We start from the raw sequence: 25,026 nt of genomic DNA, 5'->3' as shown, positions 1-25,026 counted from the left end.
TTAATGTAGATATTATGTCTTGCATTTTACAGATGAGGGACCTGAGTCTCTGAGAAGTTTTGTAACTTGTTTAAGGTCACACAGCTAATGAATAGGAGAGTTGGGATCCAATCCCTCAAAGTTTGTGTTCTTTCTTATATATAATTCTGCCTTAAACTTTCCTTCTTATATTTTCAAACTTTTCCCCAATATTCCTCAACCTATTAGAGTAATGAATATTTTAAAACTTTCTCAGAGGAAGGATAATCACTCTTCTGCATTGGAGTGCCAGAGGCTTTAACAACTTTATATTTGACAGATCTCTCTTCCTTTGAAGCTTGTGCTATCATTTTATACCAAGCTCTTCCTCTCCTATGGCAGTATTCTCTCTCTCTCTCTCTCTCTCTCTCTCTCTCTCTCTCTCTCTCTCTCTCTGTGTGTGTGTGTGTGTGTGTGTGTGTTAGCAGCTCTTTGCAACCCCATGGACTGTAGCCCACAGGTTCCTCTGTCTATGGAATTCTCCCAGCAAGAATACTGGAGTAGGTTGCCATTCCCTTCTCCAGGGGATCTTCTCAATCCAGGGATCAAACCCTCCTTTCCTGTGCCTCCTGCATTGCAGGCAAATTCTTTACCATCTGAGCCCCCAGGGAAGCCCGAGTGGCTGTATTCTTTGACCTCCAAATAACTCCTTCATGTTTCTGAATACTTGGTATCTTAGATAAAGTCTTACTATTTATAGCAGTTCTTTCAAGCTCCTAAAAAAAGAACTCACCTATACTCTGTTGCAACAAGAAGGAAATGAGACTTAGAGTAGCTAAATTGTGTCTTGCACAGGACCTCACAGGGACCAGGATCTGACCTTCTGCTCCCTAGATTCAGACATTGACTTTCTTCAGCCTGGCCAAACGAGAGCATACTCAAGAGAAATGACTCTATACCATTAAACCCTCTACCACTTGACTGTTTACAAACAAGTATGACAATTTCTTTGGCCACCCGACGCAAAGAGCTGACTCATTGGAAAAGACCCTAATGCTGGGAAAGATTGAAGGCAGCAGGAGAAGGGGACAACAGAGGATGAGACAGTTGGATGGCACCACTGACGTGATGGACATGAGTTTGAGTAGACTCTGGGAGTTGGTGATGGATAGGGAAGCCTGGCGTGCTGTGGTCCATGGGGTCACAGAGTCAGACACAACTGAGTGACTGAACTGAACTAATGACATTTTCTTAATTTACAATGAAGCTTTTGCTCTCCCTGGCATAGATATGTCTATCTCTTTCACTTTCTCTGAATTATAGTGAGTAGGAAGATCAGGTTGCTAAAAACAACAAATTAATCAAAATTACAAATTAGTATAAGTATTATGATAAAGAAATACACAGGGTGCTATTGGAAAACACGGGAATTTCTTATACAGAATAGTAGAGTCAGAGAAACAAGTCTATTAAGGAAAGGAGATGCTTGAGCTGAGCTTTGAAGAATGAATAGGAGTAAAAGTAGAGACGGAACATCTGAGTATGGAGTGGAATAGGCAACAGGAACAAAGGAAAACTCAGAAGTGACAATGGGACACACACAAGGAACCCTATTCCTAAGGACAGGAGCTTAGAGATGGGTTGGTCAGGATGAAGACTGGAGAGATGTTAAATCTGCGTGGAGGATATGGAAAATAAAACAAGAGGCACGGACATGACTTATAAGATAGAGTCTCATGGGCCAGGCTATCTCAGTCACTTCTCTGGCATCAACTACCATTCATAGTCTCATGACTCCCAAACTTATGTCTCCTGCTTGGATTTTGTTCAGAGCCTCAGATCATATAGACAACTGATGATTGGGTCTCTACAACAAAATAATACCTGAAATAATTTATTCAAAATAAATTTATCATCTCTAAACCTACTCTTCCTTCAAAGTTCCACTGGATATCTAATTTCCCAGGCTGGAATCCACAATCATTTTTGACTGTTCCCACTCTCTTAGTTACAGTTGCTGTTCTTCAGTCACTAAGTCCTGTCTGACTCTTTGCGACCCCATGGAACCTGCAGTACACCAGGCTTCCCTGTCCTTCACTATTTCCTGGAGTTTGCTCAAATTCATGTACATTGAGTTGGTGATGCTATGCAACCATCTCATCCTCTGTCACCCCCTTCTCCTGCCCTCGGTCTTTCCCAGTATCAAAATATTTTCCGATGAGTTGACTCTTTGCATCAGGTGGCCAAGGTATTGGAGTTTCAGCTTCAGCATCAGTCCTTCCAGTGAATACTCAGAGTTGATTTCCTTAAGGATTAAGGAGTTGATCTCCTTGCTGTCCAAGGGACTCTCAAGAGTCTTCTCCAGCACAATTTGAACACATCACTTCTTTGGCCCTCAGCCTTCTTATGGTCCAACTCTCACATCTGTACATGACTACTGGAAAAACCATAGCTTTGACTATGTGGACCTTTGCTGGCAAAGTAATATCTCTGCTTTTTAATATGCTGTCTAGGTTTGTTATAGCTTTTCTTCCAAGGAGCAACATTTTTTAATTTCATGGTTGCAGTCAGCATCCACAGTGACTTGGGCTTCTTTGGAGCCCAAGAAGATAATACCTAACACTGTTTTCACTTTTCCCCCACCTATTTGCCATGAAATGATGGGACCAGATGCTGTGATCTTTGTTTTTTGAATGTTGAGTTTTAAGCCTGCTCTTTCACTCTCCTCTTTCACCCTCAACAAGAGGCTCTTCAGTTCCTCGTCACTTTCTGCTATTAGAGTGGGTATCATCTGTATATCTGAGGTTGTTTATGTTTCTCCCAGCAATCTTGATTCCAGCTTGTGATTCATCCAGTCTGGCATTTTGCATGATGTACTCTGCATATAAGTTAAATAAACAGGGTGACAATATAGCGCCTTGATGTATTCCTTTCCCAATTTTGAACCAGTTCATTATTCCATGCCTGATTCTAACTGTTGCTTCTTGACCTGCTTATTTATAGTAAGATTTCAATAAAATATTTTTAAATAAATAAAGAATGAATGAATGAGTAGGTATTTTGAATATTTTCTGTCTTGGAATAGATGCTTTAATGTTTTAACCATTTAATTTCAAGTTGATGTGATCACTTACTAGTATTTCAGACAGGTAGAGTCTTAAGGTAGATCAGAGAAAAACTTAACTATTCATGTTTCAGTTATTATGAAAAGTAATGTTGTGAAAGCAAAAACAAATAAGGTAGTACAATTTATTTTTAAACCAACAGATTGCAGCAATGAGGAAGGAATATTTTTTCCATGCCTGGAATCTATTTGAGCTAACAATTACATTAGTTGGCATCATAGATGTAATGCTGATTGAGACAAATTCCATTAATTATTATATTTTTGATTTGGTACAAACAGCCATCATTATGAAAGTTGTTAGATTTCTTCGCATCCTACGCATTTTGAAGGTAAAGAACTATTAAATCGAGCAGCTTCAAATTTCTCCTAACTACTTTATGAAATATGGATGAAAATCAGCTTACTAGTTTAGTGGTTTCCACTTTCTGTTGGGCTGATGTTTATATTTAGATTCTTTTGACAAGTTAAGTCTCATAACAGATTGTATTATGAATATCTAAATTACAGTAGAGATTCATTTAGCACATGAAAGTACGGAAATACTCATCACAGCCTTTCCTTTTAGTAGAAAGCATATGGAAACCCCAAAGTAACATTTATTCTTATGAATACCTGAAATAAATGATAGGAATTAGCAAAGCAAACCATGTATGTTTGTAGTGACAATGCAAGTAGTATATATTCATACAAATTAAGAAACTGAAAAATACACGTTTTGTGTTATATAAACTCATAGTATCATAAAATCACAGCATCTAAAATGACATTTACTTGTCTAATGTGTCTTTCTATAGCAATATAACAAGTAACTATTTTCTGTATGAGTGTGGAGCACTGTGGAGCAAAGACAGGAAAATATAGGGACCGGCCAGTTCTGCTGAAGCTAGGAGACAGACAGTACAGTGGTGACAGATAAGCTGGAGACCTCAGCAAAGAAACAATGAGAAGTTAATTGTGGGGTCAGATAAGGACCATAGTTGTGGTGAGCTCTAACTCAAATGAACTATGAATCATCTAGTGAAAAGTTCAGTGGGAGGGTTAGTAGGTAAAAGTGGCAGCACTTCACAGACAGTCATTTTGTGACCTAAGCCCAGAGGATTAACCACGTTGTTTTCCAAGAATAAAACCACTTAAAATATGATGCAATTCTCTACAATGGAAATAAGTAAAAACTAAACATGGGCATCTAATATTACTAGTTATGGGGAAATAGCTCTAGCCACAAAGTTACAGAGATTCTGTGAATAAAATAAGAATCTTGACAAGTTGCTATGGTTACCAGAGAGTATGTCATTTCTTATTACCACCTATTTTAAACTAGCTAACATAAAATCAACCATAATTTGTAGAAATTATATTAAATATAGTCTTGTTTTTTCAGCTTGTAACACCAAGGTTGCTGCAAATATTAGATAAAAGGATGAGTCATCAGCTGTCCTTTAGATATGCTATACTAAAAGGATATGTCCAAGGCGAAGCAGATATAATGACTATAATTGATAAGATTGCAAGTTCTAAACAGGTTAAACAGGTGAGGGAAACTTTAAATACTAAGAAAATGGTTTATTTCCCTCACTCCTCAGTTGCCCTCACGCATCATGTCTTCTTTCTACATATGTAGAGGTGATCTCTGACTCCTGGTTTGCTGAGAAATTTTTGCAAAAACAGAAACCAATCTACATTTATATTACTCAGATGACTCCTTACTGAAGTGTCTATGACACATTAGCAAGTTATGAGGCTCCTCTAGGTCCATCTATGTTTCTGCAAATAAGAGTATTTTCTTCTTATTATGGAGAAGGAAATGGCAGTCTGCTCCAGCACCCTTGCCTGGAAAATCCCATGGACGGAGGAGCCTGATAGGCTGCAGTCTATGGGGTCGCAAAGAGTCGGCTTCCATTGTGTATATGTGCCACATAATCTTTATCCATTCATCTGTCAAAGGACATTTACGTTGCTTCCCTGTCTTGACTATTGTAAATAGCATTATTCATACCAGCCAAAAAGTTGAGACAACCCACATGTCTACCAGCTGTTGAACTGATAAATAAAATGTGATGTAATTGCACAATGGAATACTAAGATTATTAAGCAATAAAAAGAATGAAGTATCAATACTATGGCATGAATGAACTTTGAAAGCATGCTAAGTGAAAGAAGATAGTCACAAAGCACTTACAGTATGATTCAATATATAAGAAATGTCCAGAACAGGCAAATCTGTACAGACAGAAAACAGACTACTGGTTGTCTATGGCTGGGGGTAGGGGGTGGGTGTGGATGAGGAGGAACTGTAATGGTTATGAAATTTCTTTTTGGAGGATGAAGATGTTTTAAAATTGATTGTGAGGATGATTGCACAATACCATGAATGTATTAAAAACCATTTAATTGTATACTTTAAATGAGTAAAAAACAAAAAAAAACAAGTTATGAACCTCTTGGAGCACACATTTTGGTCCTTTTGGAGCTATCATGAAACCCATGTGCACAAATCAGCTTCTCTCAATGCAAGTTCCAGGATCTATCGGGCTAAGATGTATTAAATAGGAAACACTGGTGAATGATAAGTGATGGCAGGATTGAGCAGACAGACCCTCCTCATAATTTCCAAAGCTCCTTCTGTGTCTCTATATGCTTGATTTTCCCACAGTAAATAGTGAAAATGAAGGATGGGGATCTGATAAGTCAAAAGAAGTACCAGTAACTTATTTAGAGGGAAACCATATCTAATTCCCCCATTTTACAGATTGTCAGGGAATGTTTAACAGGAGGATTCCTACGTGCGGTTTCTCACAAGTCCTCTGTTTCTTTTTAAGCGGAACACCACGCTGTTCCTAGGAACTGGGGTCATTGTGTGAGACAGGCTTGAATCTCCTTTAGTAAACATTCTCTTTACGACAAAACTGCTTAGTCTCGATCCCCTTTCTTGAGATATGGATTGTCTCCTGACCTTGTGGCCATCATCATCCCTGTTCCCTTGGTAACGGTTACTGTACATTTGGTTTTCTGATCTTTATCATTGACGAAAGAAACTTCTTGTACTACAGCCTATATATACTCAGAAAAATCATTAAAGCACCTTTGCTCCATCAGGGCTTTCTCTCTCTCTCTCTCTCTCTCTCTCTCTCTCTTCAGCTGATTCCTTGGAGTGCAGAGACCCGTCTTGCTCACTCTCCTGCCTGGGCTTCTAAGACTCTCTCGAGAAGGCGCCCTGTGCCTTCACCCCACCTCGAGAGGGCGCCCAGTGCCTTTGTGAGAGACACAAGTCCTGTGTCAGGGACTTTATTGGTTTTCTGCGTAAACCAGGGAATATCAGCCCCTTTCTCTCTTTCACTTTCTTATCATCGCCTCCAGACTGCCAGGTCCAAGTCCATTAAAGGACCCCAACAACAGATGAGAAAAATGAAGCCAAGAAATGAAGCTAATTTAATGATTATGTCCAAAGTCACATACACAACTAGTAAACAGAAAACAGAATGCTAGGGCCTAAGTTCTATATTTTATTTTTCATTTTCTCAGTTGAGTCGGATTAACACTGAAGTGTGCCCCTAAGTTTGCCATTGAGTGAAATTAGACAGTCATCAAGATAATTTAGAACATTTTAATGCTATTTGTCATATGCCCAAAGTTCTGTAGTTGAGAACATTGAACACTCAATATGTAGTTGAACACAAATCACTGTACCTTTTCTCTCTTCACCACTTGTAACTTTAAAACAACTTTGCTGAATTTTGTTACCTTTTATACTCACTCATACTGAGGATACACAGTAGAAGATACAAAAGAACTTGAATATTTAAGATAGTGGCCAGTTTCAGTCTTCATTTCTGCTCCCACATATTTTTGTTAAAACTTCTATCTCATTTAAGGTTGAAAACCACATGTATTTCCTAAATTCAGAGGTTCTCAAAAACTGAATGGGAAATACCTCACATGCCTGTATTTTTCAGAATCAACAGTATCCTAGAGTAAGTTATTTTAAGAAAAAATATATGACTTACTTTAGGTTTCTCAAAATCAGCCTAAGTAATGCCACTTCTCATCCTCTACACCACTCTTGCAGGAGTAAAATAAAATTCATTGCACAAAATTCTCAGGTGGCGCTAGTGATAGAGAACCCGCCTGCTAATGCAGGAGACACAAGAGACATGGGTTCAATTCCAGAGTCAGGACGATCCCCTGGAGGAGGACATGGCAACCCACTCCAGTATTCTTGCCTGAAGAATCCCATGGACAGAGGAGCCTGGATGGTTACAGTCCACAGCATTGCAAAGAGTTGGACATGACTGAAGTGACTTGGCACACATGCACAAAATTCAATTCTAATTCCAGAAAAGTTTCCATCATATTTTTCTTTACAGTTATTAATTTATGTAAAAAATTAATCTGTTGCAAATGTAAAGGCTTTTTATGCCAGTTTGTTTTCCAATAGGAATAACATTTCTTTTGTTCCGTAGATGTTATTAAGGAGGGTAACGAAGAACACAGGATATGCTATGAAAGAACTAGGTAGGTACCTCTCACCTTAAAGATCTAGCAGGACCGTCTGCTTATCATCATTCCTTTAGAGAGGAAATGGTTTTGAGAACTAAACCGATCTTTGAGGAGATCTACTTCTTATCAATAATAAAGTGAATATCTCCAACAATCAACATGATCATATCCTTGACTGAATGAGAATAGTGTAGTATTACCCCTCCACATTTGTTTTTTCTGCCTTATGTGACAATGAAGACCTTTTCATTTCTGTTAAAAGAAAACACATTAGCATGCCATGATTGTACATGTCTTTATCATGCTATAAATTCTATTTTCTTCCAAACATACTATCCTGAGCCACACAAGGAAAGAAGTTATTTTTTTCTCCGTTTGCCACAGAGTTGCCATCTGAGGATTTAGGCTTTAAAATGAGTTGAAATCAGAACAGAATCTCATGGAATTGCTGGTTTGGCTGCTAGAAGGCTCAGTGCTCAAACATGACAACAGCGTGTTCTCTGAATTGTGCCAGGTCATGATCCTAGTGCAAGACAAATCCTGGGAGTGAGATAGACATCTCTATGGCATAGTGTTTATATGTTCAGAATAGAGAGTTTGGTACCAGATGGTGGACAGTAAAAGAACACAGCAAACCTGCAATGAGCCCAATCATGCATGGCAGATAGTTGTCAAGCCAGACAAGAGGTCATGACCAAGAAAAACTCCTAAGTGGATGAAAAGGCAGGATGGGTGGAAATGACCCAGAATGAGGAGAGGACTTGATCAGAAGCCATGTTTAGGCACACAATCCATCATCAGAAGTCTTAATTCAAACAGAATAAAAAATTGGGTCATAAACTTTAGACCTAGAGCCCAGGAGAGCCTCTCAGTGTCCAGAGTAGGTGCATTAGTATAACTGTTAATCCTAGGACTAGGGTTGTCTGTCCTTCTTCATGGGCTTAGACATAGTATGGGCTGCCGACAAGGGAATGTCAGGCAGAACTCTGCAATTATGGGTGAATTTTGATCGATTGCAGAAATCTCTTTAGGGAGAGATACATTTCCCTGGGATAAGAATTGTGCTACATGGGTTTAGAAAATAAATATTAGCTTACTGTCCACATGAAATATTTAAGCAATGTCCTATTTCATTTGAAAATATTTTGTTATTTTTCAGGCTACTTAGAGTATGATCACCCAGAAATTGCTGTCACTATGAAAACAAAGGAGGAGATTAATGTCATGCTCAGTTTAGCGAAAGAAATTGTTAAAGTTTTCAGATTAAAAGGCATTCTTCATAAAATTGAAGGTTCTGAAATTAATAAGGTATGGTGGAATATTTTCAAAGCAAATATACTTACTTGATAGTCATTTATGATCTTCTAACCTGCTTTCAGTCCTTTCCAATATAGGCCATTTCTGCAATGTAAACACATAACTTGAAATAATTGTCTAAAGAAAAATACCTACTAGAAGAGCTTCCTTCCTGCAACTCTAGTGGTCAACTTCTCTTTCCTTTCTTGCCACAATGAGGGACCACATCTTTCTATGCTTTGTACCCAAAACAAAGGTATAAGGAAATCGTTCCTCATCCTAGGCTAGACTGGGTATTAGTATGTTCCTGGCAATTATCTGTGACACCGAAATAATTTTCCCATAGAAACTGTGATTTATAAGAACACTCAATTATAGGGTAAAAATTAATTAAATTTTCTTTCTTCAAGTTGTTTAAATGGTATTTGGAAATGTAAAAAGATAGAGAGGGTCCCAACTCATTCTGTAAGTATAAAATTTATGCCCCAAATCAGGAATAGTATAAGAAAAAAAATAAAGCTATTATACTTGTGAATACATACATAAAACTTTTTATCATAATAGTAGCTAATTGAATCTGGCAGTATAGGCAAAGCATGATATGCTATAACTAAAAAGGTTTTGTCTCCCAAAATAGCTATATAACTCACTCATTGAGAGATCGAAGAAGACAAGTCATTTGATAAAATTCAACTCTTATTCAGAATGTCCAAAGGCTAGTAAAAGAAGTAGCATTCTTAACTAGATGAAGAATATATATTAAAAATATGGAGCAAACATTGTATTAGATGGTAAAACATTAAGCAATATTCCCATTAAAGCCAGGAAAAAATAAGAATGAATAGTTCATTCCAAGTAGTGAAAGCTGTGTTTGTAGGTCTTAGCAGAAAAACAAAAGGAACTTGAAACATGAAAGTTTTGGAGAATGGAAAAACTATTATTGCTTATTGATTGTTTAATCTAAAACCCTGAGAATTAACTTCAAATCGATAATATGGGACCAATAAAATAATTCAACAGGGCTTCCAGAAACAAGATCAACATTAAAAATATTCCACAACTAAAGAAAATGTGGAAAAATATTGTATTCACAGTAGTAATCAGAAACTCTAAATCTTAAGCTGAACTGAAGGTAAACTATATGTAACACACATGTAGCAGGAACTAAAAGGCACATTTAAGCAGGTAGAAAAACAAGTCGCCTTGAAAACAGGACCATGGAAATTATATTATGTGAAGAATAGAAAGAAAAAAATTGAAGAAAAGTGAGCAGAGTCTAAGGGACCAGTGAGAAACCATCAGTGGACCAACATACGCATTGTAGATGTCCCATGAAGACGAGAGAGAGAGAGAGAGAGAGAGAGAGAGAGAGAAAGGAACAGAGAGGAAATTTAAAGAAGTATTGGCTTAAAACTTTCTAAACTTGACACTAAGCATGAATATTAACATCTAAGAAGCTCAGTGAACTTCAAGTAAGATGAACTCAAATAGACCCACACGAAGACATATTATAACCAAATTGCTGAAAGACAGAGAACTTTGAATTCAGCAAAAGATTAAAAAATCATCACATACAAGGGATCCTCAGTAAGATCATCATCAGATTTCTCATCAGAAATTTTGGAGACCAGATGAAAGTGGGCTGATATGTTCAAAGTACTAGAAGGAAAAGAGTAGTCAACTAAGAGGGCTTCCCAGGTGGCTAAGTGGTAAAGAAGTTGCCTGCCAAGCAGAAGACACAGGTTTGACCCATGGGCTGGAAAGATCCTCTGAAGAAGAAAATAACAACCCACTCCAGCATTCTTGTCTGGGAAATCCCATGGATCCAGGAACCTGGCGGGCTAGTCCCTGGGGTCACAAAGAGTCAGACACAAATTAGTGACTAAACAGCAGCAGCAAAAATCAACTAAGAACCTTATATCCAGCAAAACTGTCTTTAAGAAGTGAGAGGAAAATGAAGACATTCTCAAACAAACAAAAGCTGAGGGAGTTCATTACCACTATACCTGCCCTGAAAGAAATGCTAAAATATGTCATGCAGATGGAAATGAAAGGACACTGGATAATAACTCAAATCTATATGAAGAAATAAAAACCTCAATAAAGGTAAGTACATGGGCAATTATTAAAGCTAGTATTGTTGTAATAAGGATGTCTGACTCTACTTTTTGTTTTCGACATGATTTAAGACACTAATACATTTTTTAAAGTAACTATTTGTCCAAAATCTAGCAATTTTATATCTTTGACTTATAATGCTATACTTTGTTTTCTACATAATTGAAGAGATGAAAGCATTTTAAAATATTCATTTATGTTTTGGATAGACAACATACAAAGATATAATTTTGTGACGTCAACTACAAGGGGTAAGGATGGAACTGTTAAAGGAACAGAGTGTTGTATGTTATGGGAGTTAAACTGGTATAAATTCAAATTAAAGAGTTATATTTTAGGATGCTAAATGTAATTCCCATGGTAATAAAAAGGGAAATAACTAAAAAATTACATAAAAATAGGCAAGAAGGGAGTTTCTAGTGTTTCACTACAAAAAAAATTAACTAAATACAGAAGACAGTAATGCAGAAGATGAGAGGCAAAGAAAGATACAAGATAATGATAAGACAGTTCACAAAACAGGTAGAGGATATTTTCAAAATAAATATATCCAACAAAGGGCTTATTTTCATAATATATCTTACAAATCAATAAGAACAAGACAGAAAATTCACGTTTTTAAAAAAACAGCAAAAAGTTTAAACAGGCACTTCCCAACAGAGAACATTCTAGTACCCAGTAAATATAAGAAAAGATGCCAAGTGTCATCATCATAAGCTTAATGCAAATAAAAAACTAAGATAAAATACCAATACATAATCATCAAAATACTTAAAAAAAAAGAGCCTGACAATATCAAATGCAGGCAATGATGTGGAATAACTGGAACATTAGAAAGAGAGTATAAACTGATGCAATCACTTTGGAAAATTGTTTGGCAGAATTTACTAAATTTGGACATATACATATCTTAAGACATAGAAATTAAATTATATAATCAGGTATACAACAGAAATGTGTACATATGTACAGTGAACAAGCACTCATAGCAAGTGGCATTTCAAAAGTTCCAAACTGGAACAGCCCAAATGTCAATCAGCAATAGATAAATAAAGCTGTGGTATATTGATAAAACATAACACTACACAACAGTGAACATGGAAAGAATTTTTGCTCCTTGCAAGATTATGGCTGGATGGCATCACTGACTCAATGGACAAGAGTTTGAGTAAACTCCGGGAGTTGGTGATGGACAGGCAGGCCTAGTGTGCTGCAGTCCATGGCGTCGCAAAGAGTCAGACATGACTGAGTGATTGAACTGAACTGAACGTTATAGATGAACTTCAGAAACATAACGTTGAATAAATGAAACACAAACAAGTACATACACTGATTTCATGCAGATACCACTCAAAACTAGACAAAAGCTAAACCATGGTAATAGAAGAAGAGTGTTAATTTGGGGTAGAAGTAATGACTAGAGAACATAAAGGAGGCACCTTAGTGCAATAGATGTTTTTAATCTTGGTTATAGTTACGCAAATGCTTTTATGTTGTAAATGTTCTTTGAGCAGACGTTTAGGGCTTGTGCACTTTTGCATATCTGCTATACTTCCGTAAAAAGATTTACTTTTAAAAATAATCTATGACTTCAGAATAAAGATAACATAGAAAAATGCTCCAAGAGGGGATAGGTTGAAGTTTTCCATGGAAGAACAGAAATCTCAGGAGATCAAGAAAAGGAAATGGTACAAAATCATAATTGTTTTAAACATTTCATTAACACCAGTTTTGTTCACCTCCTTTCTTAACTTTGGTGGTTTTAGATAATAATGGCCAAAAAAAGAGACATACTTGATTTTCAACCTACATATAAACCTCTTACTGTTGATGAAGCACTCTATCATATCCCATGGCTACATAAAGACAAAGAACATATAAGCTTCATTCAGGTAATATTTGTATTTCCTGCTAACAATATCTCTAATGTACCAATAAATGATCTTTTAAAAATTAAAGATTTAGCCATGATACTCTTTGTTATTCTTGATTACCTATAGAGTAACATCAAAATCAAAATCCCTTTGAATGACATGCAAAGTTCTCCCATAATCTGCCCCCTACTTATCTCTCCATCTTTACCTTTAGTTATCCATATGTCATATACCCCAACTCAGAGGGTAAAGAATCTGCCTGCAGTGCGGGAGGCCCTGGTTTAATCCCTGGCTCAGGAAGATCTCCTGAAGAAGGCAATGGCTACCCGCTCCACTATTCTTGCCTGGAGAATTCCATGGACAGAGGAGCCTGGCAGGCTACAGTCCATGGGGTCGCAAAGAATTGGACATGACTGAGTGACTAAACACTTTCACTTTTGTTTCACTCATGATACCCCAAGAACTTTATGCTTTTTAAATTCTGTTTCTCTATGAGTGCTATATACTGATCGTAAAATGTTTTCACCAACACACCCCCACCACCACCACCACCAAACGGCCTCTGCTGATTTCTTCTCTGGAAACATTCTCTAAAAAGCAGGCTTTAGAGTCAGATACCAGTAAAAGACCAACCTATGTTTGGAGGACAAAAGATGTCACCATTGCCTCCATTATACACCTTTATTATAGCATAATTACAATTATTACCTTTACACCTCTCCTCCCTTCTATAATTTTTTCCTCATTAAACTTTGACTACTCAGTGCCTATCATGTTGTATCTCCCATACTTGGTGTTCAATAAGTGTTTCTGGGATGAACAAATAAATGGATTTAACCTGTTCTTACTATATCTAGTAAGTTCCAAAAGACCAACTATATTTTTTTTCACCTGGTTAAAATATTTTGAATGATTAAATTTTTATTACCTCATCAGCTGTTTAGAGCATAAGTATATCTAAGACATATATGTGCCATTAGCTTGTATGTGTCCAGATTATTTTTCATCCAAAGAAATATTTTCACCTTTCCATACATTCTAATTCCTAAGTTAGATTGTTTTCCAATTTATGTATAAATACCCCACCTGAAATTACATATATTCATTAATATCCACTTTCTCTTTTTTAGCCATAATTTCTATTTTCGTTTACAATTTATTACTAATACAATGTCTCAGATCTTTTTGAGTAATATTTACTTTAAAGCATAAAACTTTTATTAAAATGTAAACTCAAATCACTGCTAAAATATTATTTATAGCTTATGTATTTGGTGACACTTTTTAGGAAAGATCCAGAGTTGTAACATTTGATTGTGGAAATGATATATTTGAAGAAGGTGATGAGCCTAAAGGAATTTATGTAATTATTTCAGGCATGGTAAAGGTAAGGCAGAGATATTTATAAATGCACTTGTGAGCATTAGTTAAAAACATTACATAATTGGGAATAAATCTCTTTCAATGGTAAGAATTCTATTAATCCTTTTTTTAGGACAGCAGCTACTATCCAAACAACAGTTCTCTTCCTCAAACACAATGAATAACACCAGCTATCACTTGTTAAGCCACACTGTCGGGGTCCAGCCCCAGTGGATCCAGGGAATTCAAAGCAGGAATGGAGTCGGCGTCTTAGAAAGGACTATTTAATTAGAAAAGAGAGATTAGGAAAGAATAGCGTAGTAGGAAAATTAGTGGAGAAAAGAGGCTGAATAACTTGGTTTATGGGAAGCTAATAAAGTCTCAAGACAAGAAACTTGCACCACCTACGTAGGCCACCGGTGCCCGCTTGAATAGCGGAGGGTACCCCGTCTTGGGCTCCCTCTTGAGTGGGTCTTAGAAGCCCAGGCAAATAAGTAGACACGGCTAGCCTCTATGCCCCAGATGGGAATCAGCTAGAAAATAAAGTAAGAAAGAAAAGAAGACATGGGGGAACCAGTCTTTCCAGGCACTTGCCCATCCTTTATTGACCAGAAAAGCTTTTTATACTTTTGGTTATACATAGAGATCAATGGGTAATACAAAATTATGCAGTGTCAGCAGACCTGACTCTTATTGAGACCAGGCTTTCTCTCTGTATACCTAGCTGTATACACAAGTCTTAGGTGATATACATCATCTTCTGGCCAGGAGGCCTATTAGCATTTTATGGCCCTTTTCTGATAAGGGTCCGTCAACCAGAAAACTTATTTGCCTTAAAAGTGTTGTTCTTACTAAAGTCTGGTGCCACTCTCAGAAAGCACTAATTAAGGTTACATTCTTACATAGCAAGGACACAACAATTTATAACAAAAAAAGAGGAGTGCAGTGATTTATAACAAAGAGAAAATTCATTAACTCAAAAGTCTAGTGTTGCTAACATCAAAACTACTATATTCCTTTTTCTATATCCCAATTACATTGATTAATATCCTCCAGGTGCCTAAAAGATAAAGAATATGGAGGCCTGGCAGCAGTCATTGACTCAACAGTGAAATCCATCACCAATATAATTTTTTGCCTTTTAGAAAAGGCTCTATATCTTTAAGATGCTTTAAGCTTCGTGCCTCTCGCGGTTGGGGGCTGTAAACTATCACAAGTTGTAAAAGTCTCTAACTGTCAGGCAAGTTAGAGAGCCGTCAGAGGGGTTTGAGCTGAGACACTCCTTTTATATGCAGGAGACTGTTATCTGGATCTCTAAGCTAACTCTTTCCAGAGAAAGGTGGTAGGGGATAGTCCCCTGTTACATCAGAAGAGTAGGTGGAAAGCATAGCGCAATAAAGCAGGCAGACTTTGGTTCTAGGGGTAGATGCTCAGGAAAATCCAGGGGTACCCCTGAGGCCTGATCTCAGCCTTTGCTTTTTGCTAGGCCCCCTTCCTCATGACCTTTGCCATGGGCAGGATTCCCCATGCTGGCTCCCAGCATCATACTTTCCCATAGATAACAAGAAACTTTAAAAGGATCAGCATTAGGGTTGAAAGTTATTAAGATAAGCTGTTGTTTATCTTATATTTGAGTTAGGCATTTAGCTATTCTATGACAGGTATTAATTGGTTGAGTTGGTAGAATCAGAAAGATGTGAGTATTTAAGAATGTTTTAAATTCACTTTAAAAGTTATGAGTAATACATTAAATATTAAAATTGTTAAAGGGAAAAGCCATAAATTAAATACTTTTGGTAAGTTAACTGGTACATGTATTTTTTTTTTCTTTGTTATTGAACAGCTTCAAAGATCAAAGCCAGGTTTGGGAATTGATCAAATAATCTGGGAGTCAGAGGAGAAAGATTACCAGATAACTTATACAGACTTTGTGATCAGTGGGGCAGTAATAGGAGAGCTAAACTGCTTGACTAATGCACCCATGAACTATTCTGCCACCTGCAAAACTGTAGTAGAGGTCAGAAAATGTCACCTTATGTCTTATTATTATAGCTTGTTAAATATCTAGTACCAAATTTAAAGTTATTTTTGTATTTGTATGTATTTGTAGTCTAATGAAAATATTTTAAGAAATAAGAATAATAAAGGAATAAAACTTGTTACAGAACTTTATGTACACAATGTAGTGCCCTAGCAAAATGGTTTGCAAAAGTTAACCTACCATATTGGAACAAGGATTTAACGAGAGAAACTGGTTGTATGAGATGTCTCATGGGAAATTAGATGGGATATGTTAAATGTCAATGCCATAATTTGGAGGGCAAAGAAGGGAAAAAGTCAAAGAGCTGGGATTTATTAATAGAAAGTTGAGCACAGTGAACAGAAGTTTCTGACACACAATTCACAACAAAATCCTCAAAGCAACAGGAGCTCCCACTGGCCTAATGTGAATTCAAAAAGAACATGACTGTAAATAATGAAACCACAAACATATAAAAATTCATAAGTTGATAATGGTATCAAGTTTTTTATTTTAAAAAGATTGCTAGGATATCAACTTATGTCTCTAAAAATGGATTGCTTATTTTAAAAAAGAAATAATTAAACATTTATCTTGCCTTTCCTCTATGAACTCTTTCAAAGAAACTACAAAAAAAAATAAGATGAGGAAACTTATTCTGATAGAAGAATTCAAACCAATAAGTGTAGAATAAAAGAATTAAAATATCTCCATTTATCCAGCCCCAATGAAATAATGGACCTACGCAATAACCACCAATTGATACTAAAACTACTGAGTGGAATGTAAGTAGCACACTTTATAATGAAAAAGCATGCTAACATCACCTACAGACAATCTTAGCATCACTAAAACAATGGCAACTGGGCATCACATGCTTCAGGATCTGATGCAACAGAAGTACTAGCACCATGGACTCTTCTTGCACAAGAAAAGAGAAAACCTGAAGCCTCTAGGTCCAACCAGTTTACAGAAAATGCAGGAAACAAGTTAACTGACACCAAGAGAGAATAATTAGCTAAATCTAGAGTGTGGGATGTCAACAGGCCAATAACCCATTTATTTTTTAACAAATCAAAGGAATAAAAAGGGAAGAGGAAGGGGAGGAAGAAGATGGCAAAGGAAAATTTTGTCTCTATCATTCAACAATGCATATTAGAATATTTATGTGAAATTATATGATATCTGACATTTGCATAAAAATACTCTAGCCTTGTGCTTCTGGATATAAGGAAGTTACTAAGAACATAGGGGCACACTTACCATAAATAACCATAACTTGACAAAATATATGAGGCAAATATTTTCAACCATTGGAAAACAGGCAGTGTTAAGTCTGGAAACCTCAAGAGAAGAAAAATTCACTAGATGAGCTCCACATCCACCTCCACCCTCTGACTGGGACAGTTCCTGACTGCAGTTCAATAAGAATCCAAATGGAAAATAATGATTCTGCTGCGCTGAGATGGGAGAGATTAGAAATTGCGGCAGCTAAAGTAGATTGGAATCTGTAGAGCGGGGCATAGGATCAGAGTTCACAGAGGGAGACCTGAGGAATCTGTGTGGTCCACAAGTCCTTGGTTGAGGGATAGGCTGCAAATGCACAAGGTAAGACAAAACTAAATTGCCAGATTGGTAAGAATGGAACAGAGATGTTAAAGGTCAAGGAGTATCAGGGATTTGAGATAATTTAAGGTTCTGTTCTGATAGAAAAGAGAGACTTTTTAAAACCTCTGGCATGCAGGTGAGCGACCAGAAGGAATACACCTTAAGAGCAAGTATCATGGCCTAGGAAGACTAACTCTAAATTTACTAAAACAAGCCTGAGAGCAAGCCCTGGCAGACTTCAGTTTGGAAGTTAAGTACCATGAAATTACACAATCATGGAAAATGCCTAGAGTTTTCTACTGATTAAACGAAACAAATCGTAAAACACAACCTGTACAAAGTCAAGGTTATCAGACAGTAAATGAAGGGGTCTACTGCAACAAACATCAGCAGTGATCACAGGGAGATAACAGAATCTGGAATATCAACAATTTATCTTCAGGAATCATGAATTACTAAGCGAGCAAAGAAACATGAAAACGTGACCCTTAATGTGGAAAGGGGGAGTGGAACAACCCTGAAATTACCCAGACTATGGACTAAATGAAGACACTAAAGAGCTAAGGACAGATTCAAAGAACTAAAGGGAAACATGTTCAAGCAACTAAAGAAAAAGATAGTCTTTATGAGAGAAGACGTAGGAAATATTGAAGAAAAGAATCAAATGAACATTTTAGAACTAAAAAGAGTTGTTTGGGGATGGCAGTAAAAAAGGTCAAGAAAGGAAAAATAACTGACTAGTAAAGGCAAATATATAGTAAAGCCTGTGGATCAGTCAATTAAGCTATTATAAGATTAAAAGACAAAAAAAATGTAAAGTTAACCAGGACTAGAATAAATAGTTAGGGATATGACATCAAGGACATAAAGCCTGGGAGAAGAGAGTAAAGAAAGTAATTTTAGGATATGTTTGAACTTAAATGACTATCTGTTTAAAACAAGTAGATCTAGTTACAGGTTAACATATATGAACCTGATAGTAACCACAAGTCAAAAACCTAAACTAGACACACATAAAGCTAGAGAAAAAGGGAACAAAGCATACCTCTAAAGAAAATCATCAAACCACAAAGGAAGAAACTAAAAGGAGAGAAAGGGACAGAGAAGAATTGAAAAAAAGAAAAAAAAAAAAAAACAGAAAACAAGTGGCAGTACCTAGACAGTATATTCAAAAGCAGAGATATTACTTTGCCGACTAAGGTCCGTCTAGTCAAGGCTATGGGTTTTTCCTGTGGTCATGTATGGATGTGAGAGCTGGACTGTAAAGAAGGCAGAGCGCCAAAGAATTGATGCTTTTGAACTGTGGAGAAGACTCTTGAGAGTCCCTTGGACTGCAAGGAGATCCAGCCAGTCCATTCTAAAGGAGATTAGTTCTGGGTGTTCATTGGAAGGACTGATGCTAAAGCTGAAGCTCCAACACTTTGGCCACCTCATGCAAAGAGTTGACTCATTGGAAAAGACTCTGATGCTGGGTGGGATTGGGGGCAGGAGGAGAAGGGGATGACAGAGGATAAGATGGCTGGATGGCACCACTGACTCGATGGACGTGAGTCTGAGTGAACTCCAGGAGATGGTGATGAACAGGGAGGCCTGGTGTGCTGTGATTCACGGGGTCGCAAAGAGTCGGACATGACTGAGCAACTGAACTGAACTGAACTGAACTATCAGTAATCATTTTAAATGTCAATAGACTAAATGCTCCAGTCAGAAGATATAGGTTAGGTGATTGGATAAAAAACAATGCTAATTACCAGAGACTCACTTCAGAGCTAAAGATATACACAGACTGAAAGTGAAGGGATGGGAAAAAATATTTCATGCAAATAGAAATAAAAAAGCTGTGTAACAATACTCACATTAGGAATACAGACTTTAAAACAAAGTATTGATTTGTTAGGAATGTTAGGTCCATGAATCAAGGTAAATTAGAAGTGGTCAAACAGGAGATGGCAAGAGTGAACATGGACATTTTAAAAATTAGTGAACTAAAATGGACTGGAATGGGCAATTTTAATTCAGATGCCCATTATATCTTCTACTGTGAGCAAGAATTCCTTAGAAGAAATGGAGTAGCCATCATAGTCAACAAAAGAGTCCAAAATGCAGTACTTGGGTGCAATCTCAAAAATGACAGAATGATCTCTGTTCATTTCCAAGGCAAACCATTCAATATTACAGTAATCCAAATCTATGCCCTAACCAATAACACTGAAGAAGATGAAGTTGAACAGTTCTATGAAGACCTACAAGACCTTCTAGAACTAACACCCAAAGAAGATGTCCTTTTCATCATGGGTGCCTGGAATGCAAAAATAGGAAGGCAAGAGATACCTGGGGTAACAGGCAAATTTGGCCTTGCAGTACAAAATGAAGCAGGGCAAAGACTAACAGAGTTTTTCCAAGAGAACGTGCTGGTCATAGTAAACACCCTCTTACAACAACACAAGAGAAGACTTTACATGTGGACATCACCAGATGGTCAATACCAAAATCAGACTGATTATATTCTTTGCAGCCAAAGATGGAGAAGCTTTATACAGTCAGCAAAAACAAGATTGGGAGCTGACTGTGGCTCAGATCATGAACTCCTATTGCCAAATTCAGACTTAAATTGAAGAAAATAGGGAAAACCACTAGACCATTCATGTATGACCTAAATCAAACCCCTTACGATTATACAGAGGAAGGGAGTAATAGATTTAAGGGATTAGATCTGATAGACAGAGTGCCTGAAGAACTATGGACGGAGGTTCATGACATTGTACAGGAGGCAGGGATCAAGACCATCCCCAAGAAAAAATAATGCAAAAAGGCAAAATGGTTGTCTGAGGGGGCCTCACAAATAGCTGAGGAAAGAAGAGAAGCTAAAGGCAAAGGGGACACAGATTAATGGAACAGAGCAGAGAATCCAGAAATAAACCTATGTACTTGTGGTCAACTAATCTAAATCAAGGCAAAAATATACAATGGAGAAAATACAGACTCTTCAATAAGTGTTGCTGGGAAAACTGGACAGCTACATATAAAATAATGAAATTATAACTTTTTCTCACACCAAATACAAAATTGAAAATTAATTAAAGACCTAAATGTAAGGCTGTAAACTGTAAACTCTAGTCGGGATCATAGGCAGAACACTCTTTGACATAAACCATAGCAATATTTTTTTGAATATGTCTCCTAAAGCAAAGGAAACAAATGCAAAAACAAGCAAATGGTACCTAATTAATCTTAAAAGCCTTTCCGTGGAAAAGGAAACCATTGACAACATAAAAAGTCATCCTATTGATCAGTAGAAAATATCTGCAAATTGCATGACCAATAACAGATTAATATCCAAAACACATAAACAGCTCATACAACTCAATTTCAAAACAACTCAGTTACATAATGGGCAGAAGACCTGAATAGATACTTTTCCAAATAAGATATACAGAAGGTCAACAGGCACATGAAAAGATGCTCATCATTGGTAAATATCAGAGAAATGCAAGTCAGTATTACAGTGAGTTATTACCTCACCTCTGTCAGAATGGCTCTCATCAAAAAGTCTACAAATAACAAATATTGGTGACGATGTGGATGAAGGGAACCCTCCAAGGTCTCCCTGGTGGCTCAGTAGTAAATAATCCATCAGCCAATGCCAGAGACATAGGTTTGAGCCTTGGGTCAGGAAGATCCCCTGAAGAAGGAAGTGGCAACCCACTCCAATATTCTTACTTGGGAAATCCCATGGACACAGGAGCCTGTCAAGCTGCAGATCATGGGGTCACAAAAGAGTCAGACATGACTTAGTGACTAAACAACTACAACACCACCAACCTACACTGTTGGCAGGAATGTAAATTTGTGCCACTATGAAAAACAGTATGGAGGTTGGTCAAAAAAACTAAAAATAGAGCTATCATATGATCCAGGAACTCTGCTCTTAGATAGGTATGTGAAGAAAATAAAAACATGAATTTGAAAAGATCCATGTTCCTCCATATTCACACTAGTATTATTTATAACAACTAAGATGTGAAAGCAACCAAAATGTCCATCAACAAATGAACGGATAAAGAAGATTTGAGATATACAGTATTACTAAACCAAAAAAGAATGAAATTATGCTATTTGCAACAACATGGATGGACTTGGAGGGTATTATATTTAATGAAATAATAGAAAGACAGAGAAAGACAAGTACTTTAAGTTATCACTTTTATGCAGAATCTAAAAAAAAAAACAAGTTAATATGACAAAACAGAAACAGACTTATAGAAATGGAAAACAAAGTAGTGGTTATCAGTAGGGAGAGGAAAGGGGGTAGGACAAAACAGGGCAACCCACTTCAGTATTCTTGCTTGGGGGTTAAGAGGTACAAATTACCATGTGTGAAGGATATATTGTACAGCACAGGAAATAGGGTCAATACTTTGTAATAACTTTAAATGGAGTATAATCTATAATAATATTGGATCACTATGTTGTACACCTAAAACTAATAAAATATTGTAAATCAACTATGCTTCAGGATTTAAAATTGCGCAATGGATTTGAACAGATACTTCATAAAAGAATATACAAATGGCCCATAAACATATGAAGAAGACGCTCAATATCATTAGTGCTCAGTTCAGTTCAGTTCAGTTCAATCGCTCAGTCGTGTCCGACTCCTTGTGACCCCATGAATCGCAGCACGCCAGGCCTCCCTGTCCATCACCAACTCCTGGAGTTCACTCAGACTCACGTCCATCGAGTCTGTGAGGCCATCCAGCCATCTCATCCTCTGTCGTCCCATTCTCCTCCTGCCCCCAATCCCTCCCAGCATCAGAGTCTTTTCCAATGAATCAACTCTTCGCATGAGGTGGCTGAAGTACTGGAGTTTCAGCTTTAGCATCATTTGCTCCAAAGAAATCCCAGGGCTGATCTCCTTCAGAATGGACTGGTTGGATCTCCTCACAGCTTGGATCTCTCTCAAGAGTCTTCTCCAACACCACAGTTCAAATGCATCAATTCTTCGGTGCTCAGCTTTCTTCACAGTCCAACTCTCACATCCATACATGACCACTGGAAAAACCATAGCCTTGACTAGATGGACCTTTGTTGGCAAAGTAATGTCTCTGCTTTTCAATATGCTATCTAGGTTGGTCATAACTTTTCTTCCAAGGAGTAAGCATCTTTTAATGCTCAGAGAAATGCAAATTAAAATCATGATAAGGTATCACTATATACATACTACATTGGCTAAAAATACGTAGATTGAACACAAAGTATTAGCAAGGATGTTAAGCAACTGAAATTCTCATACGTGGCTAAATAAAGGGTAAAATGTTACAGCCTCATCTGAAAACAGTTTAGCAGTTTATTTTAAATACATATACAGTATACTAACACATATATATGGAATTTAGAAAGATGGCAATGACGACCCTGTATGCAAGACAGCAAAAAAGACACAGATTTGTATAACGGACTTTTGGACTCAGAGGGAGAGGGAGAGGGTGGGATGATTTGGGAGAATGGCATTCTAACATGTATACTATCATGTAAGAATTGAATCGCCAGTCTATGTCTGACGCAGGATACAGCATGCTTGGGGCTGGTGCATGGGGATAACCCAGAGAGATGTTATGAGGAGGGAGCTGGGAGGGGGGTTCATGTTTGGGAACGCATGTAAGAATTAAAGATTTTAAAATTTAAAAAATAAAAAACTAAAAAAAAAAAAAACATATTTACTATATTACCCAGCAAACATACTCATGGCTGATTACCAAGAGAATTTAAAACCAACAAACACAATCTCATGTGTCTTCATAGCAGCTTATTCCTAAGAGTCAGTAGTCTAATCACTGTTAGTATGAGAATTTTATTACTGACCAAAATATTTGCTCCCCCCAAATAATGTTTTTAGAAATATTTATGTCTTTATTTAAAAGGTTAAATGATCTTTGAGTCTTTGTTTTCTATTTTATTCAGAATCTATAAGATAATAAAGAAGTCTCATTAAATCATACAGCCTTTTAATACTTAGTATATAACAACACTGCACCAATATTTACTAAATAGATACATTTCACTAGGTTTTCAGGCAATAAAATGAATCTGCATAATTTAAGTATTATTAACTTTAATATTACATGTATATGAGAAAATTTCATTTCATTGAATCATGAATGCACAGAATGAAATAGTAAGTTTATATCCTCTTTTTTTCCAGACATGTTTTATCCCCAAAAATCACTTGTATGAAGCTTTTGAACAATTTTGTCCTCACATTGAATACAGAATGTGGCTAAAACTTGGACTTTCTATTACTGCCAAAAAAATCAGGGAACATTTATCTTATGAGGTAAGAGGTGCTTATGTGAAATTGTCCTTCTCTCTGAATGAAAATGAATTAAAGTATTGTTAGAAATTAATTATTTAGGAATTTATATTAATCTTTATAAACAATAGACTGTGAAATTATATTTTTCTTATAGGATTGGAATTACAAGATGCAATTAAAACTCAGTAACATTTATGTAAAAGATATACCAAAGAATACCAAAACCGACATCTATGATGAAACAGTAATTTATGTCATCCTCATCCATGGAGCTGTGGAAGACTGTCAGTTACGCAAAGCTTATAAGGCTCCTTTCTTAATTCCTATAACATGTCATCAGGTAAAGAAATATTGATTCATATCTTCAGGTCAATATTCCATTTGTCCAACAATGAGTTAATAGTAGAAAAAGTGTCACTTTCCCACCTTCCCATTCTCTCCCATTCCCCTGCCACGCCATGAACACACACACAGCACACACGCTCCAAGTTCACGGATTGCTTTAGCACTGGGTAGCCCAAACACCAACCTGTTCCTATTCACTATCAATGAATCAGGCCAAGCTATACATTTTGACCACAGTTATATTTTGGTACAATTGTAAATAGCAAAAGAGGACCTATTCAGTTCATGTACATATTGCAGGACTACTCTCTCTGGATTATTTCAACAGTGCTGTAAAAAAAGTTCTCTCAGTCCTAAGCTGAAGTGAGTATTACTGGTATTTCTTCAGCTACTTTGAAAGTGAATGTAACAATGAAGGACTTTCTCATATTTAAGCTGTTGAGTTACGTGTGTGGTTAGTTGTTCAGTCATGTCCATCTCTTTACAACCCCATGGATGTAGCCCACCA

General features: G+C 36.8%; 1 protein-coding gene across 1 annotated transcript in view; it reads left to right on the top strand.

Annotated features, from left to right (window-relative positions):
* Window positions 1–25,026, top strand: part of SLC9C1 (solute carrier family 9 member C1) — a 110,643-nt gene that overhangs the window by 76,568 nt on the left and 9,049 nt on the right. The window contains exons 17-25 of the mRNA XM_027962312.3: window positions 3,226–3,414; window positions 4,467–4,616; window positions 7,546–7,597; window positions 8,742–8,890; window positions 12,763–12,888; window positions 14,159–14,257; window positions 16,076–16,249; window positions 24,063–24,194; window positions 24,328–24,513. Of these exons, the coding sequence (XP_027818113.2) occupies window positions 3,226–3,414; window positions 4,467–4,616; window positions 7,546–7,597; window positions 8,742–8,890; window positions 12,763–12,888; window positions 14,159–14,257; window positions 16,076–16,249; window positions 24,063–24,194; window positions 24,328–24,513 (1,257 nt within the window). The remainder of the gene's footprint in view (window positions 1–3,225; window positions 3,415–4,466; window positions 4,617–7,545; window positions 7,598–8,741; window positions 8,891–12,762; window positions 12,889–14,158; window positions 14,258–16,075; window positions 16,250–24,062; window positions 24,195–24,327; window positions 24,514–25,026) is intronic.

The sequence above is a fragment of the Ovis aries genome, chromosome 1 (assembly GCF_016772045.2).
Source record: "Ovis aries strain OAR_USU_Benz2616 breed Rambouillet chromosome 1, ARS-UI_Ramb_v3.0, whole genome shotgun sequence".
Taxonomy (NCBI): Eukaryota; Metazoa; Chordata; class Mammalia; order Artiodactyla; family Bovidae; genus Ovis; species Ovis aries.
This window is presented reverse-complemented; position numbering and strand designations above follow the sequence as displayed.